This window comes from Rhineura floridana, chromosome 2 (assembly GCF_030035675.1).
Source record: "Rhineura floridana isolate rRhiFlo1 chromosome 2, rRhiFlo1.hap2, whole genome shotgun sequence".
NCBI classification, from domain to species: Eukaryota; Metazoa; Chordata; class Lepidosauria; order Squamata; family Rhineuridae; genus Rhineura; species Rhineura floridana.
Window position 1 is genome coordinate 204,183,538 of NC_084481.1, and position 23,062 is coordinate 204,206,599.

A 23,062-nucleotide genomic window follows, 5' to 3' on the forward strand; every position below is an offset into this window, starting at 1 on the left:
ACTGCCTATCTTTTAAAAAAGAACATTAACTACAGGAAAACACTGCTTTTCTGGGACTCTACACCAATCTCTTCTTTTTACTATTGGACTGCCAGCTTTTAATTGGCCTCGTTCCTATTCCTTTAACTGAGACCTGATGCAAAGAAATTGAAAGTAAACTCCCCCCCCCCATCAGTTTGGTTAGAAAGAGGTGTGTTTTTTTCCTCCTTTGGTTGAGTTGAGGGTGGTTTGAGAGAAAGAAATCATTGTTGGGCTATATAAATTCTTCCCACTATTACTTCTGGTAAGCAGGTTTTGTACAGCTTCAAAAACCTGTAGAGCCTGTTTGACCAAAATTGACAGTGAGACAAAAAGAAATGCATCTCAGCAAGGGATCTCCGGTACGACTTTCAACTCTCTGAAAACTGCCTGCCTCCAGACTTCAGTTCCATGCCAAGGAAAGTTTCAGCTCCTTAATTTCTGCATGTCAGGCTACTATGTCTCAATTGCTCCTGCAAATATTTATACTCAGCTATAAGCCTCATCTTTTCATGATGGCAGCATTAATTATCTCAGTGTCAGATCTATGGAATTACCATCCCCAAAACGATTTGCATTGCCACAAGTTGAATCTGGGAAGGGTGCCATGCTTCAAACCAATCTCCATCACGGCAACACTGTAGGACTCCAAAACTGACTTTTAATATGTTCTGTAGCTATGGGTGTCGGCCTTTTTGTCTGGCAGGATTCCAGAAAGAACATAAGAAGAGTCCTGCTTGATCAGACTAAAGGCCCATCTAGTTAGCATCCTGTTCACACAGTGGCCAGCTGGATACCTTTTAAGTATCTGTACTTTTAAGGCATGCATAGTAACAGCTAAACCTCGTTAAGTAGAAGGGGATGTAGTTTCTTCTGCTGCTGAGCTTATGCTTGTTGTGTGTGCGGCTACTAAAGGTGCAGGGGCTATGCCATAGAAGAAGCTGGAAAGCTAATGAAGGAGTGTACTACAATGCAGGTGACTCAGATGAGGTGCAAGTGTATAAAACCAGCAATACTGTCCTGCTGTTAGCAAACTGGTCCACATGTCCTGTGTCTCAGATTTCACAAAGCCAGATGCCTTTCCTAGGGAAGGTCCACTTGCAGTTTTCTGTGTTGGATAAATTGACTTGGCATAAGGCAACTTCCTATGTTCACTCCCCAATGAATTTGTGGAAGAACTGTAGTAGTGCAGTAGAAGGACATAGGCTCTACATGCAGAAAGTCCACATTTTTCATTCCTTGACATCTCCAGGTCAGGATCACCTTTTCCCCCTTCCTCTAGCACAGCCACAAAGATGAGATCAGAAGCTTTTGCTTCTGTTTTCAACTAACCACAGTTACTCATTTTTTCTAAACCAAGAACTCTGATTAATATTAACTATTTAAGGAGAAAAGCCAAGAAAATTAACCACAGTTTGAAATTGGATTGTTTCCCAAGACCACATGGTTAACACAAACCATGGTTTGTATAGGTTCAGACTTTATTTACTCTTTTATTTAAGATCAAAATTAAATTGTTAAAATAAAATCTTCCCACAGTGGCATTTAACATTTAACACAATTTAAAACTATGTTTAATAGTTCTTGTCATATCATCACAATAGCAACAACAAAAGCATTACAAATCTTTCTAATTACACAATAATCACAGTTGGGCATTCTAAAATAGTCCCGTCACCAAATGCAGTCCTAGACAGAAATATTTTTAGAGCCCTCCTGATACCAAGGAAAGGCCATGGGGCCACCATGGAGAAGGCCCAGCCTAACCTCCCTTCCTGGCAGGTATACAAGTGAAGCTTTTGAAGCTGGTCTCAGATCTCTGGTAAGTCTATATCGGTGTAGGCAGGGGCTTAGCTAGATCCATAAAAATGGCATACAGGCCCATGAGACAAATTTACATAATATTTGCAGATGCTAATTTATATGTATAGATGCAAATTTAAGCTAGCTTTTAAAAGAAAATCTGCCCTGTAAGCAGAGGTTAAAATGGTCAAGAGGCAGGAGATCCGGGGCCTGGCCCCAAACACCCAGGGCTTAGGTCCTCTGGACCGCCCCCTAACAACATTCCTGGGCATATGAAGTCCTTTTTGGCTTCATACCCACCATACATTTAAAGTTCATGATTCTCCCACAAGATCCTGGGAACTGTAGTTTGCTAAGGGTACTGGAACTGTAGCACTTGTGGAGGGGCACACTACAGCTCCCAGCATTCTTTGGAGGAATTCATGTGCTTGAAATGTATGGTGTGCACATAGCATAAGTAACTTGGTCCCAAATAATTTAAGGCATGACAAGCAACCACAGTTAGTTGGGATATTTCATTGGGGAAGAGCAAGTTTCTAATCTCCTCCTTGCTGCCACACCACACCAGTTGGGGGGAGGTTTGTGCACATCGTGCTAAACCATTACATGCAAATCAGACCATAGAGTTCTGGTCAGGATAAAACTGAGAAATCTCTGTGTAAATCTCATTTTTTTTCATTCTTTTTGAAATCTTTTATTAATTTTATCCTTAAAATTAAAAAGAAATACAAGTCTCATATGATTTCTTTTACATCACCCCCCTTATTCATTTTGTATACAATTGCAAAAATACCAGTCTCATTGATTTCAATAGGACTTACTTCCAAAGTCAATAGGTTTATCATTATTGCAACCAAAGGCAAAAAAAAAAAAAAAGTCAATCAGTGACCAATACTTCACATATTCAATATGACATATGTTAAGGGAGAAAGAGAAGTATGCCCATCAAATTATTAAATTAAATAACCACGTTTCCACAAGCTATTATTTGAATGATTAGAGGCAGCTTGCTATACTACATACCATATCAGCAGTATTTGTAATATTCTCTTTAGGGGCAAAAATGTGTTCTTCATGTTATTTTTTTTAATGTAGCCTTAGGACAAGATTTTTTGTAGAGAATGTATGGAGGTGAGACATCCATAAAAAACAAATGCATTTCCTTCTGTGCATCTGGCATCTCCAATTGCATCTTGAAGCTGGAGGGACGAGAGAAATGCCTCCTCATGTGTATGCTTGCTGTCTTTTGCTCTGATTAGTTGCTTACGGGACTGCTCTATGGACCCTGCAGTGTGGGCCTGTGTCCTGGAAACTCCCTTGCTTTTGCTCGATGTGACTTTGTGTGCGTGTGTGTGTGGATGCGCACACATGCGCGCACCAGTCATTTGCCCCGTTCTCCATAGGGATGGGGGAGAAATTCAATTCTGTTTGCATGTAAAGCTGAATCTATATAATTCACACTTTCCAAAACAATATGAGAACTGAAACACAGCCATCCGACAAAATTTGCACATCTTCAAATTTTGTGATGCAGTTCTCTAATAAAAAATGCACATATTCAAGGAAAGTGTTCATAAAAATGAATATATTAGTGAACGTAACATACAAAAATGCATTGTATGAGGAGAAATTACAGAAATGTGCATGTTAGCTAAAACTGCATACAAAAATATGTTTACTGGGAGAAATTTGCACTAAAATGCTTAAGAATTTTCATGAGGATTTTTTTTTTAATGCAAATCACTGCAGGAATGTGGAGAACTGATTTTAAGACTGGAAAAATGAGAAACAGAGAGAACCAAAACTGGCAGACCCTTCCATCCCTCGTTCTGCCTGGTACAGCTTATTCCCATCTCCTAGTTTCCAGCGAGTCACAGCTGGTATAGCACAGTGGGGAGGAGAGCTTGGCTGGGAGTCCAAATGAGTTCAGATCCCTGCTCATGTCTCCTGGGTGTCAAGGGCCAGCTAAAGATCACCCGCACAGTGAGAGGCTCAGGGGTTACGTGTCCTGCCACCTGTGCAGCCGTGGGCAAGCTGCATAGTCCCAAGGAGCCCAGTTGCCCCCCAGCTGGCAGTTGCGGACAAGGAAGGGGCTGGCTTGTGGAGTTGTGGCAAGCTGAGCAGGCCCTAGCCAGCTGGGGAGGACTAGCCTCAGAGGGAGGCAATGGTAAACCCCCTCTGAATGCCGCTTACCATGAAATCCCTATTCATAGGGTAGCCATAAGTCGGGATCGACTTGAAGGCAGTCCATTTCCATTTTTCCATTTCACTTGAGGCTGCTGCTCTCTTCACTGGTCCTATCCACACCATACATTTGAAGTACATGGCTTTCCCCCAAAGAATTCTAGGAAATGAAATTTATTAACAGTGCTGAAAAGTGTAGCTCTGAGGGTAAACTGCAGTTCCCAGGTTTCTTTGGAAGAAGCTGTGTACTTTAAATGCAGAGCTTGGAAAAGTTACTTTTTTTGAACTACAACTCCCATCAGCCCCAGCCTGCATGGTCACTGGATTGGGCTGATGGGAGCTGTAGTTCAAAAAAAAAAACTTTTCCAAGCTCTGGTTAAATGTGCTTTAATGTATGGTGTGGGTGTGTCTTTGTCTCTCCTTGGCCTCTCCCTTGCCTTGCTTGGCAAAAGAAGCTCTCCCTCCCTAGGTGTTGTGCTCTAAAACAGTGGTTTAGGGATGCTTTAGCACTGGGCGGAGTCAGTTATTAATGCCTGTGCCACTGGAACTGCAAGATTAGGAGTGGGGAAATATGATGTGTGCAGAGCTTGGAAAAGTAACTTTTTTTAAACTACAACTCCCATCAGCCCCAGCCAGCATGGCTACTGGATTGGGGTGATGGGAGTTGTAGTTCAAATCTCTCTCTCTCTCTCTCTCTCTCTCTCTGTGTGTGTGTGTGTGTGTGTATATATATACACACAGGGATGTGTGCTGGGCTGTAACTGTAAGTTTATTCACTTTCTCCACGTGTGGGCAACTTGCCATTTTTGTATTTTCTGGTTATGTGTTTTCCCCTCTGGGGCTGAGCACACCCAGGACATGACAGCTGTTGCACCAAGATGGCACTGGCATCTCTGCCCTCCCTGGGAGCAGAGTGGTGCTACCCTTTCTACACCCAATTTCTTTTATACATGCTCAGAGGACTGGGTTGATGGTATAGCACAGACAACTGGTATAGCACAGTGCAGGTGGTATAGCACAGTGGGGAGGAGAACCTGGCTGGGAGTCCAGAGTCTGTGAGTTCAAATCCCTGCTCGTGTCTCCTGGGTGTCAAGGGCCAGCTAAAGATCATCCCCACAGAGTGGCTCAGGGGTTACATGCCCTGCCACCTGTGCAGCTGTGGACAAGCTGCATAGTCCCAAGGAGCCCAGTTGCCCCCCAGCTGGCAGTTGCGGACAAGAAAGGGGCTGGCTTGTGCAGCTGTGGCAAGCTGAGCAGGCCCTAGCCAGCTGGGGAGGACTAGCCTCAGAGGGAGGCAATGGTAAACCCCCTCTGAATACCGCTTACCATGAAATCCCTGTTCATGGAAATGGAAATGGACTGCCTTCAAGTCGACCCCGACTTATGGCGACCCTATGAATAGGGTTTTCATGATAAGTAGTATTCAGAGGGGGTTTACCATTGCCTCCCTCTGAGGCTGAGAGGCAGTGATTGGCCCAAGATCACCCAGTGAGTCATGGCTGTGTGGGGATATGAACCCTTGTCTCCCAGGTCATAGTCCAGCACCGTAACCACTACACCACACTGGCCATAAGTCGGGATTGACTTGAAGGTAGTCTATTTCCATTTTTTCTTTTTGGTCCCAGATAAAACTATCTACAAATTTGGAGGGGTATCTGCGGCTTTTCCTATAGTGTGTGGCTTGGGTCTCCTGCTTAAATATTTTGGTGCTATTAGCTCTGTGCATCTTTTTTGGGCAGACTATCAGGTCTCTTGTCATCTGAATGGCTCAGGATGATTGGAAAGATTTGTTGGTGGATGGATGGTCCTGGCTAGGGCTGGAAGGATTTGCATCTCTCAGTTTTTCATTTTTCCAGTCTTAAACTCAGTTCTGCTACAATTTGTGATTTTTTTTTTAAATCCTCATGAAACGTGTTCAGCATTTTAGTGTGAATATTTCCTAATAAACACATTTTTGTATGCTGTTTTGACTAAGGTACAAATTTTTGCAAGCAATTTCTCCTAATTAAAGGTATTTTAATACTATTTTCACTAATATATTGTTATACATACCCTAGTCTCCAAGCAGTAAGAAATTTCCAGGGGTTCCTGCTCTTACCCAGGGTTTGGATACCTTGGAATGAAGGTCAGCAGAGATTGTGGTGTCTTTAGGATATATGATTTATTTACACATTTATATAACCTGAGCGAGCACAAGATGGAGGGGTTCTCAGCATTAACAGTCCAACAGATCTTGGATCCCCATCAGGTTTCTGACGGTCCCTTAAACCATAGTTTTGGGACTGAACACAGACTGCACACATCTTTCTGTGTCTTTTCAGTTCCCAGCTTCACCTCACACTTACACTAACTGAGGCCACTTCCAGGCTCCAAGATGAGGGTGGAGGAGGGCCTCTCTCCTCAGAGAATTCCCATACCAACAGGACTACTCTAGACCACATCCTTTGGTATGCAGATTGGCCCATCAAGCAAACAAAGAGACTGACTTGACTAGAATGGTTAGCTTATGAAAGGAACAGGTTTGACCAATGGAACAGGCTTTTCTGCTACAAATCCCAATTTCCAGATACAAGATTACAGTTTTGGAGAAGATTGATGTAAATCACCCATCCCAACCTCACAATCCCACATGTACACTTCCCCTTCATATATGCATTTTTATAAACATTGGCTGGAGAACTGCATCACAAAATTTGGATAAGGGCAAATTCCGAAGGATGGTGGTATTTTGGTTCTGCTGTTGTTTTGGAAAATGCAAACTTGACTGATTCAGCTTTAAATGCAATCTGAATCTAATCTCTACCCCATCCCTAATCCTGGCCCAAGGAGGGATGGGTGCCTGGTGTTTGATCTTTTCTAGTTTGGAATCTCTAAATAACATAATTTCTTGGAGGTTAGGCCTTTCCCAAGAAACAATGTTCTGTTTTTAAGCAAATACATTCAAAACCACAGAAGCTGATGTCACTATGCTATCACAGAAGAGTGTAGGACCAAACTAGGCACGATATTTCTAGTTTGGTAAAAAGAAGCCAGATGGTGGTGGTGAATTGGAGGTGTGGTGCAGGAGGATGGAAGAGTTAACCCTTCTTTCTTATAGTGGTTTAAATCACAGCAAGTCTATTATGTAAACTTGGAGGAAATGGCAGGTTACAATAAGTGGCAGCTGGAGGCTTCATGTCAGTAGGGCAGTGGAATCCATACTAGGTTTTAGCCCACACCTTGCACAGCTCCTTCAAAGGTCAGACTAAAACCTGGAGTGGATTCCACTGCCCCAGTGACATGGAGCCTCCAGACGTCACTGAGTACAATGCAGACTCCAAATCAACAAACAGCCCTACTCTTCATACATAAGTTTGTACTGAACTGTATTGTCTGCTGAATGTGTTATTTTGCCTTAGCTATTATGTCCTTTACAATACTTGTATTTGCAATACTTGGCGTGAGTGAATTAAAATGGATGGGAATGGGACATTTTCAATCAGGGAACTTCAAAATATTTTATGCGGGAAATGAGAAATTAAGAAGAAATTGGGTTGCTTTAATAGTGAGAAGTGATGTAGCAAAAACTATTAAGAGCTATAACGCATAGTCTGAGCGAGTGATATCAATGAGATTTAAAGAGAAACATATTAACATAACCATCATCCAAGTCTATGCTCCAACGGCAAATGCAGAAGAAGAGGAATTGGAGAGATTTTACACAGAAGTACAAGAAGAAATTGATCACACACCAAAACAAGATGTGCTGATAATCATGGGGGACTGGAACGCAAAAGTAGCGAACAGAGTAGAACTAGGAATTGTGGGGAGATGGGGCTCAGGAGATAGAAATGGAGCAGGAGAAAGACTTATTGAATTTTGTGAAGCCAGTAATTTGTTTCTCACAAACACATTTTTTGAGCAACTGAAAAGACAGCTGTACACATGAACATCACCAAATGGTCAATATAGGAATCAAATTGATTATATAATTAGTAGCAGAAGATAGAGAACTTCCATACTGTGAAAACAAGACCAGGAGCAGACTGCAGGACAGATCATGAACTGGTCATATTGAAAATCAGAGTAAAGCAAAGAAGAACAACAGAGCAATCATAATGCCAAAATACAATTTAAATAGCATCCCAGAAGAATATAAAGCTCAAAGAAGGAACAGATTTGAAGCTTTAAACTTAGTTGACAGAGAACCAGAAGAACTATGGAGTAAAGTCAGAGACGTTATCAGGGAAGAATGCAAAAAGACCAAGATGAACGAGGTGTGAAAACTGGAGGGAGAAATATCAATAATTTAAGATATGCAGACGATACTATACTACTAGCAGAAACCAGTAATGATTTGAAACAAATGCTGATGAAAGTTAAAGAAGAAAGCACAAAAGCAGGACTACAGCTGAATGTCAAGAAGACTAAAGTAACGACAACAAAAGATTTATGTAACTTTAAAGTTGACAACAAGGACATTCAACTTGTCAAGGATTATCAATACCAAAATGGAGACAATAGTCAAGAAATTAGAAGAAGGCTAGGACTGGGGAGGGCAGCTATGAGAGAACTAGAAAAGGTCCTCAAATGCAAAGATGTATCACTGAACACTAAAGTCAGGATCATTCCCAATCTTTATGTATGGATGTGAATGTTGGACAGTGAAAAAAGTGGATAAGAGAAAAATCAACTCGTTTGAAATGTGGTGTTGGAGGAGAGCTTTGCACATACCATGGACTGCGAAAAAGGCAAATAATTGTATGTTTAAAAAAAATGTACTGCCTCCAAGTTGATCCTAACTTATGGCGACCCTATGAATAGGGTTTTCATGAGGCTGAGAGGCAGTGACTGGCCGAAGGTCACCCAGTGAACTTCATAGCTATGTGGGGATTCGAACCCTCATCTCCCAGGTCATAGTCCAACACATTAACCGCTACACCACACTGGCTCTCAATTGGGTGTTAGAAAATATTAAACCATAACAACAACAACATCACTAGAAGCTAAAATGATGAAACTGAGGTTATCATACTTTGGACACATCATGAGAAGACATGATTCACTAGAAAAGACAATAATGCTGGGAAAAACAGAAGGGAGTAGAAAAAGAGGAAGGCCAAACAAGAGATGGATTGATTCCATAAAGGAAGCCACAGATCTGAACTTTCAAGATCTGAACAGGGTGGTTCATGACAGATGCTCTTGGAAGTCACTGATACATAGGGTCGCCATAAGTCGTAATCGACTTGAAGGCACATAACAAGTTATGTGCTTTGATATTATTATATTGGTAGAAATGTTTGCTAGTTTTTAATGCTGTTATTATTATTGTGAATCACTTTGAATTCAAGATTGTTATTGGAAAAGCAGAATACAAATATTAAGTCAATTTTTTTAAAAAAATCTTCAGCCAGAGAAAAAGATTTTAGTCAAAGAAAAAGATACATCTTGATTGTTCACAGCAATAATGGACAGACAGCAGGCTTCCTCAACCTGGTGCCCTCCAAATATTGTTGGACTACATCATCCCTAGCCATGCTGGTTAGGCTGATGGGAGTTGTAGTCCGACAACACCTAAAGGGCACCAGGGCAGGGAAAGTGATGAAGAGTAATGGAATGGCCATTTGTGTGGTTATTGCTGATGTTCTGCTGGTTCTTTCTTTACACACCACAAAGTTTCAGGTATAACTTTTGGTTTCTGTCTTTGAAAATAGGAAAGCACATAGAGCAGCATTTGTTTAAAAAATGACCTGACTATGGAATAATTTGCATTTTAGAAGAGATGACAAATATTGAATTCTTTTGTATGGGCATGAAAGCACTTAAAGGCAATAAAAAAGATGTAAAAAATCATGATTACTCTAGGGAAAATCAATAGGGATCTGGACTATGCCTTTTGTCATTAATCATTAATGAGGGTACTTTGACGCAATTGGGAGACAACAAGTTTAAAGCAAACAAAAAGGTTTTGGTTTATTAAGGATATATTTCTTCTACAAAAGGCCAAACATCCAATGCACAATTCATGTATGGTGCAGGAAAGAATTGGTGGGAATTTCAGTGTTCCGCAGTGGAAACAAGCAAACAAGCACTTGATTCATTTAAATGAATGCACCCTGAAAGTTGCTACTTGCCTTGGACTGAAGACAAATTAAGAAATCATAATAGCAAACAAACAGCCAACCAGGGTGCAACACCATTGCTCTTGGGTGCTGTGAAGACACCGTTGTGTTGTAATTGCACAAGTAGATTGCAAGGGAAGATAAGACTTTACTGAATCGGCAGCTGGAAGGATGAATAACTCATAGGAACATAGGAAGCTGCCTTATACCAAGTCTGTGGTCCATCCGTGGTCCATCTAGGTTAGTATTGCTTGCACTGCGGCTCTCCAGGTTTCAGACAGAATTCTCTCTTAACCCTGCCTGGAGATGGTGGGGATTGAGTCTGGGACCTTTTGCACAGAAGACAGATGCTCTACCACTGAGCTACAGTTCTTCCCCTCATTCATACAACTGACAAGCCCTGTTGAGTTGCTGTTCCCTAGTCAGGGTTCCAAATTACAGGGAGAAACTATGCACTAAGCATACAGCATTCTCCCATATGGAAACCATGGACAGTACTCCACACTGCACCATTCCCACACTTACAAACCTATCTCCCCAGATTACCCATGTGGAGCAACCTATAATTCCAGTAATAAACTTTACAGACTGCAATTTACAGACTGTTTGCTATTGTTCATGTTGTTTTTGCACAAAAATAAAATGGAAGTAAGCATGCACATGAGCACTCCCTATCCCACATCTCCATCCCCATAAACTCACAGGCATCTCCACTTTCAAATGAATCCCTGCAGTAGCAGAGGCAGCCACATGCATTTCCTATCACAAAGAGCAGGAGGCCCACCTTCCCTGGGAGGGAAAAGCTCAGCTAGAAGCAAAACAAGTAACAGCTGCTTAAAGAAACTAAAGAGTCATTTTGTACACAAAAATGGCCTCTGGAAAGGCAGCATCCTGTTCTCACAGTAGCAGCCGGACGCCTCTGGGAAGCCCACAAGCAAGACCTGAGTGCAACAAGTGATCACATGAGCATAACCAGAAAAATGGTGGAACAATGGAAATCCAGTGGATGATGGCTATCCTTGGGTACAATAATAAATCAATAATAATAATTATTATACATTTTTAAAGCCTTTTTTAAAAAAGATGTTTTTAAAGCTTTTTTAAAAAAAATGTTTTTAAAGATGTTTTGCTTTAATATGTTTTTAATGATATTTTGTTTTAATATATTTTAATGTCTGTTTTTATGATTTAGAGTGTTTTTAGCACTTCTGTTTGCCACCCTGGGCTCCTACTGGGAGGAAGGGTGGGATATAAATCTAATAAATAAATAAATAATTTTTAAAATGACCTGACTATGGAATAACAAACCAATACATTTATATCCTGCCTTTCCTCCCAGTAGGAGCCCAGCGTGGCAAACAAAAACACTAAAAACACTCTAAACCATCTTAAAAACAGACTTTAAAACATATTAAAAGAAAATATTTTTTTAAACATATTAAAAACATCATTAAAAAACTTTAAAAACATCTTAAAAAGCAATTCCAACACAGACACAGACTGGAATAAGGTCTCTACTTAAAAAGCTTGTTGAAAGAGGAAGGTCTTCAATAGGTGCCGAAAAGGTAACAGAGATGGTGCCTGACTTATTTATTTAAATTAGAGAGAACAGAGCACATCAGTGTTAATCTGAGTTCAGAATTGGACCCCAATGAGTAAAGCATCCAGTAAACATAAGGAGAGCCATAGTGGATCAGGTTAGAGGCCCATCTAGTCTAGCATCCTGTTTTCATAGTGGCTAACCAGATGCCCAAGGGAAGCTCACAAGCTGCACCTGGGTGTAAGAGTACTCTCCCCTCATGCAGTCTTTAGCAACTAGTATTCAGAGGCATCCTATAACAGACACAAGTCTTTAATTGAAACTGTGTATTTATTAATACACTTTGCTCAATACAAGAGTACAGAAACTACATAAAGAACACATCCAGGCAGTACAATGAGATAATCAACAGCAGAGAAATTAGAAAATAATACTGTGACAATGAGAATAAAGACGACGTTATAATAATGGCATAAGGAACAAAAGCAAAACAACCAATAAAAAGCAAGTATAATAAGAATGGGATGGGCTGTTTTTAGAATTCTATTGTTAAATTGTTGTTTATTATTTTTCTTTTGAATATTTGCATATGTTTAATATTGTTTTCTTATTTATATTGTAAGTCCCCTTAAACTGTTTTCAGTAGATGTCATCTAAGAAACTGAATACAGAAATAAAATGGCAGTGATGATGATAATAATATCACATCCTGTATTATTAGGCCCTCCATTGTGGTCACTCCCACACCATACACTTAAACCACTGTTAAACTACTTTTAACAGTCATTGCCTCCCCCCAAAGAATCAAGGGAACTGTAGTTTGTTAAAGGTGCTGAGAGTTATTAAGAGATCTACAGTTCCCAGCACCCTTAACAAACTACAGGACATCTTCCTACTAAAACTTCGGGTAGAGACACACTTACTGTTCTGCCGGCCTCCAATGCATCTCCACCTCTCTTCTGAAAATGAGGGCAGACAACGCTAGTCAACCTTTGCCCCTTTTTACTCTAAAACCCTGGTCAGATCAGTTTGAGTGCATTTTTTTTAAAAAAAAAAAAGCTTCAGGCAGACTTTGCAACTGATTGGTAGATCAACCTGTTTGCCTTTCAGGTGTGGCCAATGGAAACGTTTTGCTGCAGGCCCAGGCGGAGACAGTCTAACCCAACCCTCTGCTGTGAATGGTCCTGAAAGGTCTGAGGTCACCAGTGGGGAAGGGAGGCATGAGGGCAGAGTTGTTTCAATGCCGCCAGAAAAAGCCATTCTGGCTGCTTTTGAAGCAACCGGTGTGCCTTGCTTCTGAGCCCATCTATCTTAAAGCATTGTGCAATTCTATTCATGTAAACTCACAAGTATGTCCTATGGATTTTCATGGGGATTACTGTCAAGTACATGTGCACAGGAATGCAGCCTAAAGTTTCCTAGTTATTTTTACTACATAGCATTTTAGTACTGAATTCATAGCTGCCAGTCCAGGGCAATGTCTGGGTCAGCACGTACAAGGTTCCCTCTCCTCTGTAGCAGAGCAGGAAGAGCAAAATGAAAGAAAGGAAGGAGGGAGTTAGAAAGGAAACAAAAACAATAGAAAGCCTAGGAACATTCTCGTTAGAATCAGAAGGAAGGAAAAGGTGAAATGTACCCGTTTGTAATGATCAGAGATGGGACCAGGCCTTTACATCATTTTGGAACTGAGTGCAGAGGAAGACACAAGAATTTTTCACCCTTCATAACTGCTCAAAATCTTCCTGGGAGAAAGTATAGTTTGCGGGCCTGCAGTTTGCAAGTCATAGTCACATTTCACATCAGCATCTTTTCAAAACAAAGCAAGAATGTTATGGTTTCACGGTCTGCTGTGCCACCCAACAGTCTTCTCAGCAACTTATCATGTGCAATGTTTTCTCATACGTATCATCAACCCAGATGCCAAGGACTTAGGCTGGCTGTCACTTTGCTTCAGCAGAAGTTACAAGTGGCTTGCACCAAGCCAGGCGTGTCCACTGCTGTTGTCCATTTTAGTCCATCCATCGTGGCTGCTCTGTCATTTGCTGAAGTCAGTGTGGTTCCTTGGGGGGCCAGATTAACAATGAGCACAAAGCCCAGTAAACAAGAAAGCATAAGAAACAAGAAAGCCATGTGGGTGACAGAGCGGAAACAGCACAGGAGTACTACTATTTTCATTAGCCTGTGGGTTTTCCAGAGGCACCTGGTTGGCCAGTGTAGGACAAAGCATGCTAAGGCTGCAATCCAAACCCTCTTTGCACCAGGCTGAAGGGGTGGTGGTCATGTATTGGGTAGAGGTATTCCTTGGCCCAGTCCTATTGGCCTCTGCCTGTGGAGCAATGCCAGTGTCACTCCAAAGGTGTGTCCAAAGGAGCTCCCTGGTCCACCTACTGAACATTCAGGTGGAAGTGCCACCAGAGGGATCCCTGTAGGTGTTCCAGGGGCAGGGAGGGGCCAATCCAGCCCCACTGCTGTTCCTTTACTACATCGGTTCCAATTCAGGCCCAATCACAACATCAGGCGCATGTTACCTCTTTGCCCTTACCATCCTGGCCAATGTGAGCAGCAGGGTTGTGGAGGTGGCCTCACCACTCTGTCAAGCCCTGCTGCTACCCAGTTGAGATTTAGACCAGTGGTTCCCAACCTTTATGAGTATGGACCCCCTTTGTAAGGTCAAAAAAGTTTGTGACCCCCCCATGCTAATTGTAATTTTAGTCCCTGTTACAGTAATTGAAAAAAATGGTGTGTGGCAAAATAATATCTCCAAATATCCCTTTCAGTAAAAAGCTCCCTGCAGACAGGGAGGTGTTTCATTCTTTTCTTAATGCAAAGGTTCATCACATTGGTATCCCCCCTCTCCTCCACACGCATAGTCTGAAGATGTACAGTCCTGTCTCCCAACACAGTGGGTTACAGTGTTGGACTAAGGATCCCCATCCAGCCATGACGCCCACTGGGTGACACTTGGGCCAGACACAGTCACTCAGCCTGACCTATTTCACAGGGTTGTTGTAAAGATAAAATGGCCAGTCGGGGAGACTATGTGCACCACCTTGAGCAACTTGGAGGAAAGGTGGGATATAAATGCAATAATAAATAAATAAATACATTTCAGTTGCAATATGTGGACCCCAGCCAACCTGGTGAGCTTTATAATGATGATAATGAAGATTATGATGAAGCAGCAGCAGCAGCAGCAATATGATAGTGGTGGGGATGCTAGATTGTGAAGACAAAAGGGTGGATAGATTAAGGAGGGAGGTTAGTGCTTTTAGGCCTTGGGATGATAATCAGAACTGATGACTTGGTTAGCGTGCATTTGGGGAATGAGAGTGGAGCAGAAGACAGGTCAGTGCACACACAAACACACCTGCCCCTCCTGCAAGCATCTGCAGGAGTGCATGCATTTGGGCATGTGGGAGGGGGAAGCCCTCAACTGCCACAGCATCTTGGAGAGAGAGATCAGGGGAGCAGAGTGTAGGTGGAAGAAAGGGGGGGATGCTGGCACACACACAGCCTCAGAGATGGGGAGCAAGCAGGTCCTGAGCTTCCTCTCTTTGGCTCCATCTGGGCTGAAGGCGAGATCTGGGCAGCCTTGCAAATAATAATTTTTCAAAGGAGGTAGCAGCAAAGCAGGAGCAAAGAAAGGCAGGCAGGCCGGCTACCACGAAGGAAGGGGGAAAGCAGTGGCAGCGCGTGCAGATGGGAGTCGGCAACAGTAATCCCCTCTTCTTCCTGGTAGCTCCACCCTCAGCCTCCTCTGGTGTCTGCCATGTTTTTTATAGGAAGATGCCTACCCTCGGCGCACCTGAAAGGCACTTTGGTGCTTTAGCAAATGTCCTCCCCTCTTGTTTGTAGCAAGATGGAGGTGTCATTGTTGAGCCCCAGCTCTCCCAGGAGGATCAGGGAGGGGAGTCAGTCAAGCCCCAGCTTCCCCAGATAGAGCAGGGAGAGGAATCAGAGGTAGATGAGGTTTTCAAGGACAATGAGGGAGGGGGTGCAGCCAACAGTCTGCCAGTTCCCATGGACAGTCCTCCCGCCAAACCAGACCTCACTCCACCTACAGGCACCCCAACAGAGCCATTGAGGGATGACCTGGTGCGTCGCCAACTCCACCCCCCAGGACTCCCCACCTGGCACTTCAAACGCTTCCCCACCTCCTGAAGCTGAGCCGGCACCTAGTGAGCCTGTACTGTCAGATGAGCTGGTGGAGGCTCGCCCCCCTTGTCCCGCACGAGACACCGCGAGAAGCGGGTCGGCCAGAAGGTGGAACTTCAGAGGAGTCAGAGATTACAAGTGAAGGTGTGGCACCCCCCTGATTGGTGATGATGAGTCAACTTTCTTCACACGCTGCAGAGTATGCCTAGGTAGCTTAGTTAGGGATAGTAGTGAGTTAGCATAGTTAAGTCTATGAAGCGCACTGCTTTTGATGTAACTGTTACTCTAATAAAACAAGAATTAATTCCAGTCTCGCCTCCGTCTCATGTCTCGTACTCTGGGCAGGACAGTCGTCTGCAGCGGCAGTGAGGAGCAGACAGCATTCAGGGAGTGAAGACTTTTTTTTAAAAAAAATAATAAATAATACATTTCTTTACTGTTCATGGCCCCCTCTGAATTACTTTGTGGGGGCCCTGGGGGTTATAGCCCCCAGGTTGGGAACCACTGGTTTAGACTGCCCTGTAAACTAGATGGATTTTTGTTCTGACCGAGCAAAACTCTTCCTTTATTATCAAACTGATGTTTACCGTGAGAAAATCAATATAGTCTGAAGGGAAAGATTTGCTTTTTCAACAGTGGGCAACTGGATATCCTTCAACATGTGTCCATCACACAGTACTGAGAGTTTGGAGAAGCTAAGATTCTCCTTTATGCAAGTTTTCCAATAAGACCATAAGAAAAGCCCTGCTGGATCAGACCAAAGGCCTAATTTAGCCCAGTATTATGTTCTCATGGTGGCCAACCAGATGCCAATGGGAAGCTCTCAAGCAGAACATAAGCACAGCAGCACTCTACCAAATGTGACCCCTAGCAACTGGAATTCAGAGACATTATGAGCTCAGTTACTGGGCATAATGTGGAGCGATCATGAATGGCTGCCATTTTAAATACAACCAGTATACCTGCCACAATCAAAGATAACATAAATTCAGGTTTATCTGGAGTGAGCTTCTGTCTTTTGTCGGATGCCCCTTTTACACAGCTGTTAGTATATAATCCTAACTTGTCATGTGAGTAAAGAAAACAATTCTACATGTGGAACTTTTCAGATGGAAACAGCAAATTAAGTAGAACTAAGAATTCCTCTCAAGTACATTAGCTAAGTAGCAAATCTAATCTTCATCCTCTGAAAAGGTAAGAAGAGAGTTCAGGGTGGAAGATTACATTTTATAGGTCTTTTGTAAAAGGTGCACAGTTTTGGATCCATTGTTATTTTTACATTTCTTCCCCTTTTTGCCTCCAGGCTTTCTTGCTCTGCTTCTGAAGAGAAATACTCACTTCATATTAAAATATTGTTCAATATTATTCAAGCTTAAATGGATCATACTTAAGGGGAATACTGCTACAGAGGAACTCAGTTCAGACCAGCAGATTTCAGAACTGGCAACTACTAGGGTTGCCTATCTATAGGCCTTGCGTAATGCAACTTTTATGTATTATGCAGGTACCAAGCGTGGGGAGTGGAAATCCCCCCCAATCCAGCTAGGGAGATCTGTGCAGGAGTAATATGAATTATATGTACTGAAATACTTGCTTAAAATAGCAAACTTTATTAGAGACCTGCAAGTTAAACCAATAGCATAGGCCCCTAGCACAGATCTGCTCCTGACAGGAACTTCAACCATGACAACACTGAATCTTAGGTCACCTCTAAGGATATGGAACAGCACCATCTAGTAGTTGGAGGTGTTGCTTATATAATCATTACAGTACCCACAATACAAGATTCATCTAGGCTCCAGTCAACTTTATGGGTATGCCCATTGATATGACTGGGGGCTGTCCTCTACAACACCTGTAACCAAAGCTTTATCAGAACCATAAGACTAATTACATTTCTCTGCCTCAGTACACTCAGTCGCCACAATTTCCCCCCAGAGAGTGATCTGAGAGCTGAAGAATATTTTGCTGCATAGTCTGACCTCATCCTGTTAGACAAGCATGATAATAAACATCCTATTCTCACCTTTGACTAGACATACTGACTGAATGAATGGACGAGGCACAAGATCTTGTTGTTGGCTTGCCTCCAATCTCCATAAATAGGGCTAAAGGTGAAAATGGGCTGTGTGTACTCATACAAGATACCTAATCACATGCACAGCCCCAACAACAGCCCAATAATGAGCCATGGTGCGCCACAAGGCTCAGGCAGAGGATCGGGGGGGGGGGGAGAGCAGATAACACCCCCATTCACCATTTCATGGATATTGTGGCAGACCACTAGTAACCCCCCCACCTGCTGTTTAACTGTGACACTGGCTCCACCTGCTGCCACTACTTCCCACTCACCATGGGCCATCCATGTGTGGACACATTACAAAACCTGATCTCAAAAATATAAAATATCTCCCTAGCAAATGGCAATATTGTAAGTGATAAACATATATTGTAACATAGCAGCAAAACCCTATCAGAAAGACAACCTGTTTTGGTCCTTTTTAAAAATTGATAATGTATTGATTTTTCACGAAAGCATGCTTACAACAGAAAAGGAACGTTATGACAATAACAACAACATTACACCTCTAGTCCTCCCACCAAAGGCTTACAAGTGTAAGACAATTTAATATACTCTACTTTGTGCCACCAAAATAAACATCTTTATTTTTAAAAGTGACTTTGTACTTCTCAGGTTTAGATCAATCTTGTTTATCAGCTTTATAACTCAGGACGGGGGTCCAATTTTTTATTCTTCTTTTCAAGATTAGTTTCATGTAAGATTAGTTAGCCTTTTGCATGTCCATTGTATAACTGCAAGGACCGTGAACAATTTTCTAATTTGGGGTTGCGTGCAACTACCATCTCTTTATTTGTTTTGGCTGTTTTGGATTGCACCCTGAGTCATAAGAAAAGGGTAGACTCCAAACTGAAATAAAATAAACAGGAACAATATGAAAAGATTAACTTTTATCTGGAGATTTTCCTCTAACTTTTCTGATAATAATGTCTCTCATAACAATTATTTTCTTAAGTCGCCTAGAGTGTCCGTTAATTTGGACAGATAGGCGACTAACAAATAAAATTTATTATTATTATTATTGAGAGGAAAAATAAATAAAGCTGCCATATTGCTGTTGGAAGACTGGAATTAATTTTCCACACTTGCCACGGCTAAATAGAAATGGGCTACTGGATTATATCGCCTCTGGAATGGATTGCCACAGGACGTTCAGAACTGGTTCCCATTAGAATATTGTTTTGGACCATTAAAGGGCACTTTTTCCACACATACACAGACCTTGGGTTTCTGAGAACTGAATGTTTTCATTTCTCAATGCTAAATAAGGGCTCAGGGTACTGTGTACTTTACACAGCACATGACTTCATTTAAGACATAGATAATGCATCTCCTGATGCACTTTGTTAACAAGTGCTGATTAATTATTCATGGTAATGCTTCACACAAAACTAGTTAATGGGGTTTAGGATATTCAGTAAAAGTGATAAAAGTCTCACCTCTAGAAACAAGAAGATACATCATAAATGTATGATGAGAGCCAGTGTGGTGTAGCAGTTAAGAGTATCGGACTGTGTCCTAGGAGACCAGGGTTCAAATCCCTGCTTGGCCACGAAACTCACTGGGTGAGCTTTTGGGCCAGTCACTGCTTCTCAGCCTAAGCTACCTCACAGGGTTGTTGTGAGGATAAAATTGGGAGGGCTAGTACCATATTTGTACACCACCTTGAATTTCTTGGAAGAAAGGTGGTATATAAATGTAATAAATAAATAAATAAAGGTGGTATATAAATGTAATAAATAAATAAATAAATGCTTCCCTTTTTCTTTGGCTCCAACTGACCCTATTTAACAGAGATGGTCCCTATTTCTGAGCATTGCTCCTGGCTGTTCATTCCTCAGGATTTAGGCCCCTCTCCATGGTCCCTGGCAGTCACATCTGAGTGGGGGGCAGATCCATCTTGTCTCTACTGCACATGGAGACAACATACAATCTGCAGCCTGCTATTTCACACACTAAAGCTGCAGAGGTGTATTTTCAACTGTTGATAGGGTGGCCATGTGTCCAGAGGACAGTCCTCTAGTTGATGGACTCTCAGAGGACAATCCTCTGTTTTAAGGTGTTCTCTGAAGAGCTATCTGGTCAAAGTCCAATTTAAAGACAAACAGCAACCAGAAGGGAGAGCAGGAACCCCAAAGTTGTCCTCCAACAGCACCCTCACAGCAGACTCAGCAGGCACTAGGGATGTGCTAGAATTCTGCCCAATTCAGATTTCCATTTTATGCAAACCTATGTGGGCTAAATATTTTTGGTTCATTTTTATTGGAAATTTGGGGGCATGAACCCCTTTTGCAACTTTCTGGAGTCAGAAATCTAGAAAAGTTGGGAGGTAAGGAGTACTTGAACAGGTGGCACTTGTGGTAGCAACAACAGCCTTTCTTTTTAAAAACAATAGCCTATTTCTTTTTAAAAATATAGTGTGGTGGCTGTCACAAGCAGCACTCATGACTTTTCTCAGCAACCCAGAATGCCACATTCTCCCACAGTGCCTCACTTAGTCAGAGCAACATTAATTCATGACATAGCATCATTCCACATGAGGCATTGCAGAGGTAACAGAACATTATTATTCATTCATTCACTCATTCATTCATTAAATTTATATCCTGCCCTTCCTCCCAGTAGGAACCCAGGGCGGCAAACAAAAACACTCTAAAACATCATAAAAACAGACATTAAAATATATTAAAATAAAACATCTTTAAAAACATTAAAACAAAACATCTTTTTAAAAAAGCTATGTGGCAGCCCCATATAGAGTGCATTACAGTAATCCAGTCTGGAGGTTACCAGTGCATGGACAACAGTGGTCAGGCTATCGCGGTCCAGAACTGGTCGCAGCTGTCTTATCAGAAGTTGGTAAAAGTCATTGCTAGCCACTGAGGTCACCTGGGCCTCTAGCAACAAAGATGGATCCAGGACCACCCCCACACTAGGAACTTGCTCTTTCAGAAGGAATATGACCCCATCTAAAGCAGGCAACTGACCAATTGGGAACCACCAACCCACAGCACCTCCGTCTTGCTAGGCTTCAGACTCAGTTTATTGGCCCTCATACAGCCCACCACCAAGTCCAGGCACTGGTCCAGGACTAGCATAGCCTCTCCTGATTCAGATGTTACAGAGAAATAGAGCTGGGTATCATCAGCATATTGCTGACACCTCGCCCCAAATCTCCTGATGACTGCTCCCAAGGGCTTCACATAGATGTTAAACAGCATCGGAGACAAGATGGCCCATCTAGTCCTGCTGGATCAGGCCAGTGGCCCATCTAGCCCAGCATTCTGTGCTCATAGTGGCCAGCCAGATACCCATGGGAAGCCCACAAATGGAACCCAAGTGCAAGAGCACCCTCCTCACGTGCAGTTCCTAGCAATTGTTACTCAGAAGCATAGTGCTTCCAACAGTGGCTGCTGGGCAACTGAGAGTATGGGTCCGCATTGCTGCTTGTGGTGGCAATCAAATGGCATTAAAAGAGAAAGAAACTGCTGGCTGTGCTTTTCCTGATAAGCCCCTGGCCTTTGATAAATCCTAGCATTTCTCCAGTGTGGGGGGGCGGCGGCGGAAGAACTAGCAATATACTCCCTCCACTTCCACAACCTGTGAGTAGGGCTGCAAAAGTGGTGGGTGGGTGGGTAGGTATTCAGGTCCAGTCCCTGGCATCTCAGATCCAAGGTAGGGCTGGGAATGTTCCCTGCCTGAAAACCTGGAGAGTCACTGGTCACTTCCAAGCTATCAGTATTTGGGGGCAGGGATAGTATAGTAGCTCAGTGGCTGCGCATCTGCTTTGCAAGCAGAAGATTCCAGGTTCAATCCCCAGCACCTCCAGGTAGGGCTGAGAGAGACTCCTGCCTGCCTGCCTGCCTGCCTGCCTGAAAACCTGGAGAGCTGCTCCCAATTAGTGTAGAAAATACTGAGCTAGATGGACCAATGGTCTGAACCAGTATAAGGCAGATTCCTGTGTGCCTATGTTTGAATCAGTTGCAGGTCAGCTACTGCAGGTTAGGTGAGTACAGAATCCAAAAAATTCAGTGGAGCCTTTAGAAACATATAACAACTATGCCCTATGGTTTAAGAAAAGGGGTAGTATAAGTGTGTCTCTATTTTCATCTATGCAGTGTCAGAAGATACACCGTATCTACAGTGGGTTTGGAGAGAATCAGTATATATCCACCTTGATCCATCACTGGGTCTGTGTGCACATGGGAGTTCTGATGGGGCACACAGTCTTCGTGCACAAGGACTCCCTCTTCCATAGCAATACCATCCTTATTTTACATTTTTTATTGATGTGTGTTGTTTTGAGTGCCTTCTGGGAGAAAATGCAACACTTATCTGTATGATCAATGCACTGTAATCACAGACAGCCAACTTTGCCAGAAAGAAATAGTCCCTGAAACTGAAATGAATGGGGAAGTGTGTAGACATGGAACTTCATGAGCACTAAAGCTCATGCAGAACTCTGGAATTGGGTGTGTGATTAAAGCTCCCCCAAAAAGCCTGCACACAGTATCCTTCTGAATGTTTGTCTTTTATTGATTCATTTTCTTTCTTTCATACACATATATGCACATGGCTTTTTTTACATATCTACAGCCTGCTTTTTTCTTCCCTCCGCTTTTTCTTTATGCAAATGTACCAAAATAAAAGGATTTAAATGCTAGAGTCCAGTTAACAATTGATCAGCTATATTTGGAACCAACTGCAGCTTCTGACCAGTCCTCAAGAGCAATCCCAAATTCAGCTTACCACAGCAATGAATGATCGCAGCCAGGCCTTCTGGAAAGGAGGAGAGGCAGTGAATCAAATGCAGCTGATAAGATGCATCTCAGACCACAGCAGTCACTCTCCTACATGGCTGTGAGCAAAGCTGGGTAAAGAAGTATTGTTGTTATGTGCCTTCAAGCGACCTCCAATAGCATCTGTCGTGAACCACCCTGTTCAGACCTTATACGTTCAGGTCTGTGGCTTCCTTTATGGAATCAATCCATCTCTTGTTTGGCCTTCCTCTTTTTCTACTCCCTTCTGTTTTTTAAAGCATTATTGTCTTTTCTAGTGAATCAGGTCTTCTCATTATGTGTCCAAACTATAATAACCTCAGTTCCATCATTTTAGCTTCTAGTAATAGTTCTGGTTTAATTTGTTCTAACACCCAATTATTCATCTTTTTCGCAGTCC

At 42.5% G+C, this 23,062-nt stretch overlaps 1 protein-coding gene across 3 annotated transcripts in view; it reads right to left on the reverse strand.

The window, feature by feature from the left end:
• FOXN3 (forkhead box N3) overlaps positions 1 to 23,062 on the reverse strand; it is a 398,156-nt gene that overhangs the window by 233,222 nt on the left and 141,872 nt on the right. Inside the window, exon 1 of one of the 3 annotated variants that reach the window (XM_061611929.1) lies at positions 12,573 to 12,634. The exons of 1 other annotated variant lie outside the window; for it this stretch is intronic. Coding sequence is in view for 1 of the 2 variants with exons in the window: in XM_061611934.1 (XP_061467918.1) it covers positions 12,573 to 12,595 (23 nt within the window). In the remaining variant the exon portion in view is untranslated. Of the gene's footprint in view, positions 1 to 12,572; positions 12,635 to 23,062 lie in introns of those variants that run through there. One more of the 3 variants, XM_061611934.1, reaches the window with a different exon arrangement.